Source organism: Scophthalmus maximus, chromosome 21, assembly GCF_022379125.1.
Source record: "Scophthalmus maximus strain ysfricsl-2021 chromosome 21, ASM2237912v1, whole genome shotgun sequence".
In the NCBI taxonomy this organism is placed as follows: Eukaryota; Metazoa; Chordata; class Actinopteri; order Pleuronectiformes; family Scophthalmidae; genus Scophthalmus; species Scophthalmus maximus.
In genome coordinates, this window is record NC_061535.1 from 556,334 (window position 1) to 569,003 (window position 12,670).

Here is a 12,670-nt window from a genome sequence, read left to right on the forward strand (position 1 = left end):
GAATAATTTCCCTCGAGGATTGGGGTCTAATCGATTAAATTGGTTTGCTACAGAATAAATAGAAAATCCATTGAGGCAAAAGGCTCTGCTGAAAAAGCCGCACTCTTAACAGTAAACATATAACTTTAGGCAGTCACTTGTCGCCATCGTGTGGCAGGAAGTAACGAATTACAGCTAAACGTCTGTGTCACAAAAGACGCACGACGTCATGACGCAGAGTCGACCTTATCCAAGTGTAAAGGAAATGAAATGGCAGATAAGGTTGTAAATGAGGCAACAAAGAATACTAACATTGATTTAGCAGTGAACCTAAACAAGACAGAAACATATTTTATAATATAATAATAATATAATATTTAATATTTTTAAACGGAAATTGAAGGGAAAGTGGCGAAAGCAAAAGAAAGGACGATAGTTTTACAGAGTTCAAAGGAAAGTGGGAGAAATGACAAGAGACAATAATATCAAGACTTAGGTTCCTGACACACTGGACTAAGCAGTAGGGAATTCAAAATAGGTAAACATAATACAGGTAACTGTGACTACTGTAGCCAAGAAGCGATGCTGAGACACACTCCAGACCAGTTGGTGGCGGTAATGCACCAATTTGTTGCTTGCCAACCGCCAAAAAAACCCAGAAGAAGAAGAAGAGGTTATCCAAATTCGCGCGGGTACACTGTTGTTATGGGTGGCTGTCATTTGGCTGCTGCTGCTGCTGCCTCACGAACTTACAAATAAAAGGTAATAAATCTACCTATTGTTAAATTTACTTTTGAACTTTTATGATTATAAGACATGACATTACTCGCAAGAACGGACAGAGTGCGATTAACGCTCGCTTATAACACTTTAAACGCCAGCGGCAATCGGACTGCCATGTTTGTTTTGGTCTAATATTGTAACGTTAGTTAACATGACTTTTTTTTTCCCATTGCAGATTTACTTTCACGCCGAAAACCGAAAGTATGTCGAAGCGCGAGGCGTTTTTAGATGCCGCATGCAAAGAAAATGTGGAGGACTTCCTTCATTTCATCCAGCTTCACGTAAGTACATTAACGTCAGACGAGTGTCTCATCACGAGCTGTTCAGTTCACGTCCTTTACAAATCTCCTTCGTGCATGTCAGGTTGTGCAGTAGCCTTATATATTCTTTGCATTTTAGAGCGCTCGCGTTAGAAGTCGCAGTAATATGTACACTAGCAATAAACTACACGTACACACACACACACACACACACACACACACACAATACAAACTGTAAATTGTAGTACTTGTAAGATCCAGCAGTTCGAGGTCTAAAATCAAGTCTGAGGTTGTGATTATGGTATTATATCTGACGTTTTCTGCAAATATCGTAGTTGCTATTTAGTTTATGGACTTTAAAAAAAACAACAACAAACGCATGTTACCAGAGGTTATGTGATAATCACTGCTTCTGCATTAGTTGTGATTCATTTGGTATTTGTTACCAAAATACTGGCTGATTATTATTATTTTCTGTCCAACATCTGCTGCTGAGGAATGAAAATGAGAGTCTAAAATATAGTCCAGTATTTTGAAGATGTCAAATCCGAGATCTGTGCTTTGTGTCTCAGGTTGTCATTGTCTCCCCTCCTGTTTGTATTGTTGAGCAGAAGGACAAAGTTGAGCCCTTTGATGTGGAGGAGGTGGTGCAGGAGATGCCCAGAGACCAGAGGGAGACTCTGTGGGGAAGACTGGCTTCGCTCCTTCAACACTTCCTGCAGGAGTTGCCTCCTGAGCGTTGGGAGAAAGGCAGTGAGGAGGGCATGGAAGTGGAGTCAGCTGAAGACCCTGTGAGTGTACCTGTCCATTTATGTGCACTTATAGCATAAGCTTTAAAGTCATAGTTCAGTGATTTTGAAGTGGGGTTGTATGAGGTACTTATGCATTATTAATATGTTAACTTACGGGGATGCATAATTCATAGGTTACCTTATGGAGATGGTGATCATCACTGTCATTTTACGGAGTTTGGAGGCGAAGTGGACATATCGAAAGTCAGAGTCCTACTGTTGCAGAGGGGACCACCGAAAAATGTATTTTTCGCCACATTTTTAAATCTTCACCCCCCAAAAACATCTGTTCAATTGTACGCTAAATAATGTATATTTTCACTGCTTCAGTTTTCCGCCAAACAGCTGTTTATTTTTGCACTTTTTTTCAAGCGTACTTTGGCCATGTATTATTACGCAAACACGCGCCGGTGCAAAGCAGCAGCTTCTCACTCTGCAAATCAGCTGTACCACTCAGTTCTTCTTATACTCTGGTTCATAAAGGTATCCTCATAACGGTGTCCACAGTGAATGGCATGTCTTTGTTGCTTTCATAATAACTCATTTTTGTTTTCCTGTGTCTCTTGAATCAGCCACGTTAGCGCTCAGTAGAACAGCTGATTTGCGGACTGATACGCTCCTGCGTAGTAAAGTTGGCGTAGTAATACATGGCCAAAATACGCTTGAAAAAATGTGCAAAACTAAACGGCTGTCTGACTGCAAATTAAAGCAGTGAAAAAATACATTATTCAGTGTAAAATTGAACAGATTTTTTTTTTTAGGTAAGCATTTAAAAATGTGGAGAATAATACGTTTGTCGGTGGTCCCCTCTGCAACAGTAGGACTCTGACCTTCGCTGCATCCACTTCTCCTCCAAACTCCGTAAAATGACTGCGCTGATCAACATCTCCACAAGGTAACATTAACTATGCATATGTACCTCATACAACTCAACTTCAAAATCACTGAACTATCCCTTTAAGGCACATCACATACTGTCTTAGTTTTCTTCTATTGCCATATGTCTTCTTTTTCTTCATCTTCAACCGCTTATCCGGCCCGGGGCGCGGGGGCAGCAGCTCCAGCAGGGGATCCCAAACTTCCCTTTCCCGGGCCACATTATCCAGCTCTGACTGGGGCATCACGAGGCGTTCCCAGGCCAGTGTGGAGATATAATCTCTACACCTAGTCCTGGGTCGTTTTTTTGCATTATCCCACTGATTTCAGATTGTTTTGTTATTTTGATGCCATTCGATTTGATATATATAAATATGATTAATGCAAACTAGTTGCATAGTTTGCTTGCATATAAGCTCTATTTGCATTTTTGTGAACATGTCCTTCCTTACTCTTCCTTCAGAAACGTGTCATGGCTGTTGTGGACGGTGTGACACTAGTGGCTTTAGTGTCTCTTAAGGTTTTACAAGATGGTGACACTTACACTGCCCTTTTCGAAATTGCCCACAAACTTCATGGTGGGTGTTCTTGCTCATTTTCTCTCCATTCCAAAATGTTAGCATGTTGTTATTTTTTGTTGCTCTACATGAAATTTGTTTGTGATTTCTCTTTGTGTCTTTCCCTCAGTTGTTCTGGTGTCACTGCCTATCCCAGAGGCAGCCCTGCAGCTCCATATCCACACACTGTGTGAGACGTGGTGGAAGAAGGGGCTGAAAGAGAAAGAACAGTTTGGTCGCACTGCATTTCTCATCTCTCTACAGAAGAGTTTCATCTTAAAGAAACCGGTCAGTGTATGACCTCAGCTGTATGTCCCCTCAATAAGTATTGGGCTAAAGGATACGTTTATCATTATGCTCTATTTTGTGATCTAGTACTAGAAACATTGTCTCATAAGTATGCCACAAGCACCTGTTAAGCACCATTAGCTTTAAAAAAAAAACAACCTAAAAACTTGTTGATTCGGGGGCCTGATATCATTCATGCATAACACTGTCTCATCTTGTGTTTATTGTCAGGGTGTTGAGATCCAAAGACTCTGGAGTCTTCATGATGTGCTTTTGAGTGTGGACTACTCATCAGAAGACAACAAGGACATAATTGACTTGTTGCTTCAATGTTTTCACCGGCCTATTTACATAAAACATGACGACGTGAGTCAAGCGAAATTTAGCCATTTTTTGCATGAGTCATTGTCTCTCTTTTTTTCTCCCCTTCTCATTGTTGTAGCTCTTTCTTTGAGCTGTCAAACTGAAGGATGTGCATGTTGTCACAGGGGAAGCGATTCCTGGTGTTTCTTTTCAGCTGGAATGTCGACTTCATCTGGGTTATTCATGGCACCATCAAAAACCAACTGGAGTTTTATAGCAAGTAAGAAGCCCGCTTTACTCTCTTTTACCGATGGTGATTTTCTCTTCACGCCACCAACTATTGACTTGTTTTGTTCAGAACCATAACTACTCATATCACGGAGATCTACTTCAGAGCATGGAAGAAGGCTAGCGGGGACTTCTTGGAGCAGATTGAGAGCGCGTGCATTCAGGATATTATGCAGTGTGCCATTTTCCTTCAAAGAGCCTCTCCTGTCCATGCCAAAGTCCGACAGGTAGACTTGTTACTCAGCTGTTTGTTTTTCTCTGTCATGATGTGCATAGTACACTGTGTGTTTTATCTCTGATCTCCTTGCTCTCATTTGCAGATCGTGAGCTATTTCCACACAAGGAAGGGCTGTCACAAAGTAGACAAGATGCTCTGTAATCTTTACAGGCCCATTCTCTGGAAAGCTTTAAGTGTACGCACACAGATATTGGAATGCAATTTTACAACCACCTTACTTTATTCTAGTCTAATGTCTTTCTGTTTTACTTTTTTTTAAGGCTCCTAACTTTGAGGTACGTGCGAATGCCACTTTACTTTTTACTGAGGCCTTCCCAGTCCATGACCCGGATCAGAGCCATGAGAATATAGATGAGAAAATTCAAAGGCAGCTGGATACAGCAATGGTGAGAACCATTCAAACAATTCACCCACTTTTTATTGTGAGTTTGAGACACTAAAACCACAACCTGTCTGTTGCCCTCAGGGCCTCCTTGAGGATCCTCACCCCACTGTGCGCTCCAATGCCACCCTTGGAGTCTGTAAGATCCTGGCTAAGTGCTGGGAGCTTCTCCCTCCCATAATTATCACAGACTTCCTGAAGAAGCTGGTGATGGAGCTGTCAGCTGACATCAGCTCTCCTGATGTCCGTTGTTCAGTCTTCAAGGTAGGAAATACATTTCTCTCCGTCAAAGATGCTGCATTGTCCTGGAAAATGACATCACATGGTCACAACGTTACCACAAAAACTTATCCAAAGCTCATACCCAAGATATAAGATGAAGACATATTAACAGAGTGGCATTTCTTTCTTTTTTCTGAGCCAAAATAAGGGAGATTATTGTTACTGCAGACAGCACAGTCTGTGTTATTGGCTGTAAACGGGATATTAAATGACTTGTGGTTTGTGCTTTCCCTAGTGTCTGACTATCGTCCTGGACAATGCTCTCAGCCATCCACTCCTGGAAAAACTCCTGCCCACTCTCAAGTACAGCCTTCATGATAACTCTGAAAAAGTCCGCACAGCTTTCCTTGACATGCTTATCAAGGTCAAGGCAGTACGTGCTGCCAAGGTACATCATTTGTAGGGTTTTTTCTTTTTGCTTTATACTTCGTCACCAAGCTTTTATTTTTGCTGATTTTGTCTTGTGTGATTATCACAGTTTACAAAATGTGTTTCTCTTGGCTTATTTGAATTAAAGGGACATTTAAAGTGCACAGATGGGAAATTTAAAAATGTTTTATTTTCTATAAAAATGGATTTTACCACATTGAGACGCAATTCAGGTACAAAATGCCAGGTGTGAACAGAGACTGCTTTTCTTCTGTACCCCCACCAAGTCCCTTACAGGCAAGTCTCACCTCACATTATGCCAGGAACATGTGAAAGGATCTTCCCCTTAACCTAACCAAGTAGTTTTGTTGCCTAAAGTTAACTGAAGTGAGGTTTTCAGGCAGAAAGCCCTAACGGTAACGCCTCCAGGCAGTTATTTCATGAAAACAAGACCGGGCCTCTATCTAAATGAATAGGGAGTAAGCCACAATTGCCCTTTCGATGGTCACTGTGAAATGAAACCTGTATGTATGGACTTTTCCTTTGATTGTTTCTCTGTCTTTCATTCTTATAACATCTCTTCTACCACTCTGCAGTTCTGGGACGTGTGCAACATGGACCACCTGCTGGCCCGCCTGGCTATTGATTCCCAGTCAGTGTCCAAGCGCATTGTTGATCTGCTCTTTAAGTCCTTCTTCCCTGTCAACGAGTCGGAGAGGGAGTGGTGCTGTCGGTGCATCACTCTCATCCAGATGAATCCTATGGCTGCCAGGAAGTTCTATCAGTATGCGTACAAACACACAGCCCCAACTAACATAAGTAAGTGCTGTGTATACATTACCGAAACATAATTTGGTTTACTCATACAACATTTTTGAATCCATTCTGAAAGACTAACTATTTGTAGCTGAGATATTGTTAGTCCAATGTGATTTTTTGAGCCCTATATACGTTTATCACTTTTGCTCTTGTGGAATCAAAGTATTTCTTCTTTTCCAGTAAAGCTAACGTTGGCCATTCGCCGTGTCCTGAACAGCTGTATCCAGACTGACTGTGACCTGACTGAGATTGATGACAGCAACAAGGAGAACAGCGCAGTAAAAGGCTTATTGAAACTCAGTCATTCGTTGTAAAATGATTTCAGCTCCACAAACAAAATTTACAGGAGAAATAGTCCTATATTCTCCAGATTAATGTTTGTTCAGACTAAAAACCAGCTGATAGATGCAGCTGTAAAATAAAAGGCAATATAACAGACTCAGCCATACATTCTACCTTAACAAAGGTACATCACCGGTACATCACCACTAACTACAACCTCTAATAAACATATAGTTGAATTAACACCCCTCATAAATTTGGAACATGTGGTAGAGCTGTTGTGTACTATAGTAAAATATCTGTAAGTTTGATCATATTTCGCCCTCAGGGCCTACAATAATCCTAGTCAGGGCCCAAGACAAATTCTGGTAGCTCATCTTATTTCCCCTCCATTGGAAAGTGATTTCCATCCAGCAGAAATCTTTCCCGTCCATCACAACCAATTATCTGATAATGGGTGGGGTTTATACCATGATGCGGAGAGAAGCGACTTTTGTAAACAACCAAGGCTGCCGCTGATGAACGAGCATTTGACTAAAAGTACACAATATTTTAAAATTTCTCTCACAAAACGACAGCACTCGTTCACAGACATTGTGGAATCATCATCACAGACATCTCCTCTGCACGCTCTAGTCAATGGATGGGCATGCTGGCCGCCAGGCCGCATATGGCCCGCATCGTCACTCAGTGTGGCCCGCGAGTCAATTTCCAAATATCAATAAATTGTTGGTTTCACAGGTGTTGAGAGCAAGTGGCCCATTTGATCACATTTAAACCTGATCCCAAAAGTAAGAGGGCACTCCCTTGAAATGCAAGAGGCTAATTGCCATTTTAATCTGTGTTTGTTGGTAACAACTCTTGGAAAGCTTAACTGAGAGGTCCTAGACTAATACGCATTTGAGTATTAGTCTGGCTACGCCAGGCTAGTCTAATCCTCTGTTGTCTCTAAACTTTAACAAGTTAGCATGTGAAAGTAAACTATGTGTATACTGTGTGTCTGAGTTTATGGACATCCAATCTAAATGTTGATCTCAGCAGGCTGGACCTGTTATGTTGGGGAAAGACATGGCTGTTGTGTCGAGTCTACTGGAGGTTGTGGTCATCCTGTGGAGAAGTGTCGAGAAGGCCCTGAAACAAAATGAAGAAGCCCAGAAGTACACTTTTGCCAAGTTTGGAAATGTCATGTCCAAATATTTTCAGGCCTTTGAGGTACATCAGCTATAGTGTTTTTTATCATACACAATTTTTCCTATCAGATATGAACAAGTATTAGATTACTAATTTCGACTGTCTTGATTTGTTTCTCAGGATGAGCGATGTACAGTTCCTCTCATACAACTGGCCTCATACATGCCCCCAGCTGCCGTTCCAACATTCAGGTGAGCAGTAAAGCACCGTATTATCTCTCTGTGTCAATCTCATTCTACAATTTCTACATTTAATGTGATGTTTTACTCCCATTAATTTTCTCCTTTACTGACTTTGCTCTGTCTAACCTGTCTCCCTCTCCTTGCTTTGTCATTCCCAGCTGTGGCGTTTTGTCCAGGCTGAAGAAGACGGACCCAGGAGCAGTGCCAACGCAGTACAGCCAGCTGTTAGACTGCATGTGTAGCTGGGGTCAGGCTGCTGACATCCTCGAGCTCATCACTGACTGGCTCACTGAAGCTCTGCCCAAGCAAGGGGTCAGTCAATACAACGTAAAAGAGTTGGAAACGGCCAGGAAGGGCTAAACATGCCTCATATACTTGCTTAATTTATTGGATTTCTCAGAGTGAATGAAAAGAAAGGTTTTATCCAGACACACGTCCCTTGTTACGCTATGTGAAAGTAATCTTCCTGTCTCCATCAGGAGAAGGCTAAAGCCAGTCGGAAGGTGCGTATCCAGGAGATGGTGGAGGCCAAACCAGATGTGGCACTGGCTTACCTGGAGCACCTTTTCAGCCACACCTCAACACGAGAGAAAGGGCTGGCACTTGGTCAGAGACCGCTGAAGCAGCTCCATACAGTTCTTGGTAACTGGAAGGTCTGTTTGATATCATTCAATGTTATTACATCTCACTGAGTCCTTTGTTTTTAACAAAAACCCTGTCAGTCCATGTAAACTTGCCTTAGCATCCATCTATAAATGTTATTATATGATTTTTTTTCTCCATGATTACTGTGTTTCGTCAGACATGTTTCAGTGTTGTTTTTGTCACTACAGTCAGTGCTGTACACTCACCTCAGCTCCACCACAGATGATCTTAGAAGTCCCAGTTTGGAGACTGCACTGAAAGCCTTTATGCTCCACGGCCGTCTCGGTGCACACCTGCAACATAATGTGAGCCCCTTAATATGCGTTAATCCTGTTTTTATGTTTATCTTCATTAATTTCTCTTTATTTGTAATTTTTTAAATTTTATTAAGTTTAACGCAATTGTTGTCACTGAGCAGGTCCAATGGAGCTGCTGAAGTTTTACTAATACATTTTCTCACCTGGGTGGTTCAGGTATATGAGGTAGTTTCCTTTTTGGGATATTTTGTTTCGAGCTGTTGACTCAGGTTTTTAATGCGACAACAATCCCTACTTTGCCTAAAAATGATTTGCCTGGTACATCAATTTTAAATCTGTGAATGTTATTCTATTGGTATTGGCACATATCCTGAAATTAGTTATTAGATATGAAAAGTTGCATCAGCCCATCCCAGTCTTGATTTACAAACGAAATATGAAGACAAAAGGAAAACTGAAACTTTTGCTTCTTCTCTAGGCCTCGGAGGGTCGTGACTACCTGCTCTCCCTGGAGCACATGGCAGTTTGGGTGGCTGAAATGGTGTTACCCTTCCTGGCCAACAATGATGGAGAGGATTCCAAGAAGTCGGAGCCGCTGGCCGCAGAGATAACTGAGGTGAGCTCTACTATTACTTATGTAAACGTGTATGCTTTGAAAAGCCATTTTACATGCTGGGATCTCCAATACTAGCAGCAAAATTTAACTGGAAAACAACCACTAGGAGTTGATTGAGCCCAAACAAATATGTGTTAGGGATATTCAAACAATGTGTTTTGCCAGACTGTAATATATTTAGTGAAGATAAATAACATAAAGCACCAGCATTTCATCTGGGCAACGTGGAAAATGTGTGGTCTCATTTGGGAAGATTGTACACATTTTTCTACAGCAGCACATTTGCAGTGATTAAACGTGATATGTATGTAAGTTATTTGTGTTGCTACATAGCCAGCGTTAGCGTTAATATTTGTTTACTCATGAATCCAGGAGAACTGTGCGAGTTCAGCATCAAATTTCCTTTACTCGCCGAGACAACAACACCAACTTGTTTGCTTCTTTATCACTTCCTTGCGTCCACCCACTTCAGTGTGCTTACCAGCTTTCTTTTGACTGACCGGAAAGAAAACCACGTTCAGCAGTAGAGAAGGCTTACATTTAGACCTTTAAGGCTCAGTAAATGTGTATGTTTTCATGTATAAATCCTGTTGTAGCTGTAAATGAAAGTGTTTATTTGAGCAAATAACTTAATGTTTGATCATTGTATGTCTTTCACTACACAATCAGACATGTCATTGTTGGATGTCTTTTAAGCTTTCTGGTGCCTGTTGATACAAAACATGATGCTGAAACGACACTCACGTGAGCTTTGAAGTGGGATGTGGATGATATGAATGGATGAGTGCATTTTTATTTCGCATAATCATTTTTGCGCATAGTAAAATCAATCCGAGCAAAAATCAATTCTGCGCAGACAGATCCAGGCTTTGGGCAAATTAAATCTCCTTATTCATGAATTGTCAGTTTAGATATTTGTCTCACCCATTTACTACCCAGTACTTAGCCTGTACTGATGCTGTAGATGGACATAAAGAGTTATGTGGTTATCCAGAAGATTAAGCCTTTTTGCCTTTCAGTTCTGATGGTAAATTTAGACTCCCCAAAGATTGTTCTGCTCCAGTCTACTTCACACCATATTGTACAAGCCTCATTCTGCTCATACTGTCAGACTGAAACAAGTGTATACCCTTTTAATGCCATTATTCTCAGCCTGTCACCAAAGGCTGCTGCAATCAAATATTAAAAATAACCCAGTGTATGTGTTTCAGTGCACTTCCTTTTTATGCAGTGGTAGGGAATTGTAGGCAGCTACTACAGGCCTCCAGCTACCACTATATATATACACACACATGTATATATATATATGTTTATATATGTATATATATATATGTGTTTATATATATATATAAACATATATATGTGTGTGTGTATATATAAACATATATATGTGTGTGTATATATATGTGTGTGTGTGTGTGTGTATATATATGTGTATATATATATATATATATATATTTACATGCACCTATAAGACAAGGTGTTGTCCTTATTTGTCGTTGATTTCCAAGTTGTTGTTTTTTGTATTTTGACTACATTTTTCTTCATCATGATGGTGATGCACTTTACCAGAGCTACCTGACCTTGTGCCGAGATGTGTTGCTTGTGGGTTTGGGTGACGAAACATTCAAGGGTCAAATCCTCCACTTGTGCTCGCTCGTCCTCCTCTCAGGTGAGTGTTTCAAAACTGTGAAGTGATCTACAAAACAAAAAGGGCTGATATGTTGCATATTTAGAAGGGAAGGCAGTTTTGAATGCTTTACAGAGTGTTCTCCTTTGTCTTCTCAGAGGCAGGCTACCTCTGTATTCCTGCTGTGCTGCCAATTTTAAAGGAGGTGGCAGGCAGTTATGTACCTGATGACGACAGCAAACAGGCTCGGGAAAATCAGGAGGATCACACCACTGTCATTCTGGGTGTCGTGGCCAACATCTTCCAGAAGACTATAGAGCTCTTAGCTCGCCACTTTAGAAAGGAACCGGAAAAGGGAAAACAGGTACGCTGATAAGTGTTGTGATATTTTTCTGCTTTTTTTATTCATTACATCATTTAATTTACATAAACCTTGCTTATTTCTAACTTAATCTTTGGGGGCCTCCACATAGGCTGTTTTCATAGTAGTTGTCAATACAACAGGAACATGGTTTGTCTACTGTTGCTACAAAAACTGTCTCTTAGTAACAGAGCGTCAGTCTTTGCAGGAGTCAAATGTCCAGCACTGTACAACTTTCTCAGTTAAATTGATTCCCTGTTTCTCTCTACGCCGACTGTAGCTGTGTCAGTCAGCTGTGCCGGGTTTGACAGGCTTCCTCCAAGTGGCACAGACGTGGGACAGAGCACCTCTCAGCGGTGCCTTTTCTACAGTTTTTGCCGTCATCCTCGTGGAGAAGAGACATTTACTCCAGAAGGTATGAGCCGGCTACTTTTGCCAAACTCTCAGACTGCAGGGCTTGACTTACTGAATGTACTCCTAAGCGGTTAAAGTAAGGGAACAATTCATCAGGAGTGGATCAAAATATTAGAGTGTTTTGTAAGATGCTGTGTTCATATTTTTAAAGATCACGCATCCTGAAGAAGTGATCACCCCAGAGACAGTGGAGGACATGCCTCCGCTGTCCAGCGTCCTGCTCTCTGTCATCCTCAAGTCACCAGCTGTAAGCAGGTAAATGTCCTTGGTTCCTTTTCACTAACTTAGACCAAAAACCTAGCAGACCTGAAAATTACATCCAACAGTTTAATAACATTAATTCTTGACATGGGCTTCATTCAGGGCATTTTTGACTGAGGTCAGCTCATCTCTGGAGTCTGGGGCCATCAGTAGTTTGTATGAGCTGGCTGCCGTCCTGCACGTCTTGGCTGTTATCAAATTAAGTGAGTATTCATGATGAGTTTAAGCAAGGTTTTTTTTTTATTACACAGATATTTACATCAGACCTTCTTCTTTCTCCTGATCAAAATGCATTTCAGTTTGTGAGATGTGAAACTTTTTTGTTCTGTAGCGGGACAGTCTAAAGTGGGCTTGAAGAATGCAGCCAGATCTGTCCAGCAGCAGCTTCACAAACATGCAGTCACATTGTCAGACAGCAGAGACATCCAGGGGTAAGTAGAGGGGAATCAGATGGTTCAGATGTTTCCTTTAGATAATCTGTTGATAAACTGTTGATTAATTCCTTGGGTGGTTGAGCTGTGTGACTAAGCTTTCTATATTCTTCTCCTGATAGGTTTATTTTTGAATCTTCTGTGAAGACCCTGAAGGAAATTCTGGATTTATAAATTCCCTCATT

The 12,670-nt window shown here is 41.1% G+C and overlaps 1 protein-coding gene across 2 annotated transcripts; it reads left to right on the forward strand.

The window, feature by feature from the left end:
* Positions 1-633: 633 nt before the first annotated feature.
* ncapg2 (non-SMC condensin II complex, subunit G2) lies at positions 634-12,670 on the forward strand. 2 transcript variants are annotated; one of them, XM_047329869.1, is made up of 27 exons: positions 634-741; positions 938-1,043; positions 1,634-1,813; positions 3,153-3,267; positions 3,377-3,534; positions 3,766-3,900; positions 4,023-4,117; positions 4,196-4,352; positions 4,446-4,538; positions 4,624-4,749; positions 4,830-5,009; positions 5,263-5,415; positions 5,993-6,215; positions 6,396-6,493; positions 7,536-7,709; positions 7,809-7,879; positions 8,029-8,182; positions 8,350-8,523; positions 8,704-8,820; positions 9,251-9,388; positions 10,961-11,060; positions 11,177-11,382; positions 11,660-11,794; positions 11,945-12,048; positions 12,157-12,257; positions 12,386-12,485; positions 12,608-12,670. In XM_047329869.1, the coding sequence occupies exons 2-27, from the start codon at positions 966-968 to the stop codon at positions 12,657-12,659; spliced, it is 3,417 nt and encodes a 1,138-aa protein (XP_047185825.1). In that variant the 5' UTR covers positions 634-741; positions 938-965; the 3' UTR covers positions 12,660-12,670. The 2 variants fall into 2 exon arrangements, with proteins under 2 accessions (XP_047185825.1, XP_035475244.2); XM_035619351.2 differs by having other exon boundaries at positions 7,539-7,709.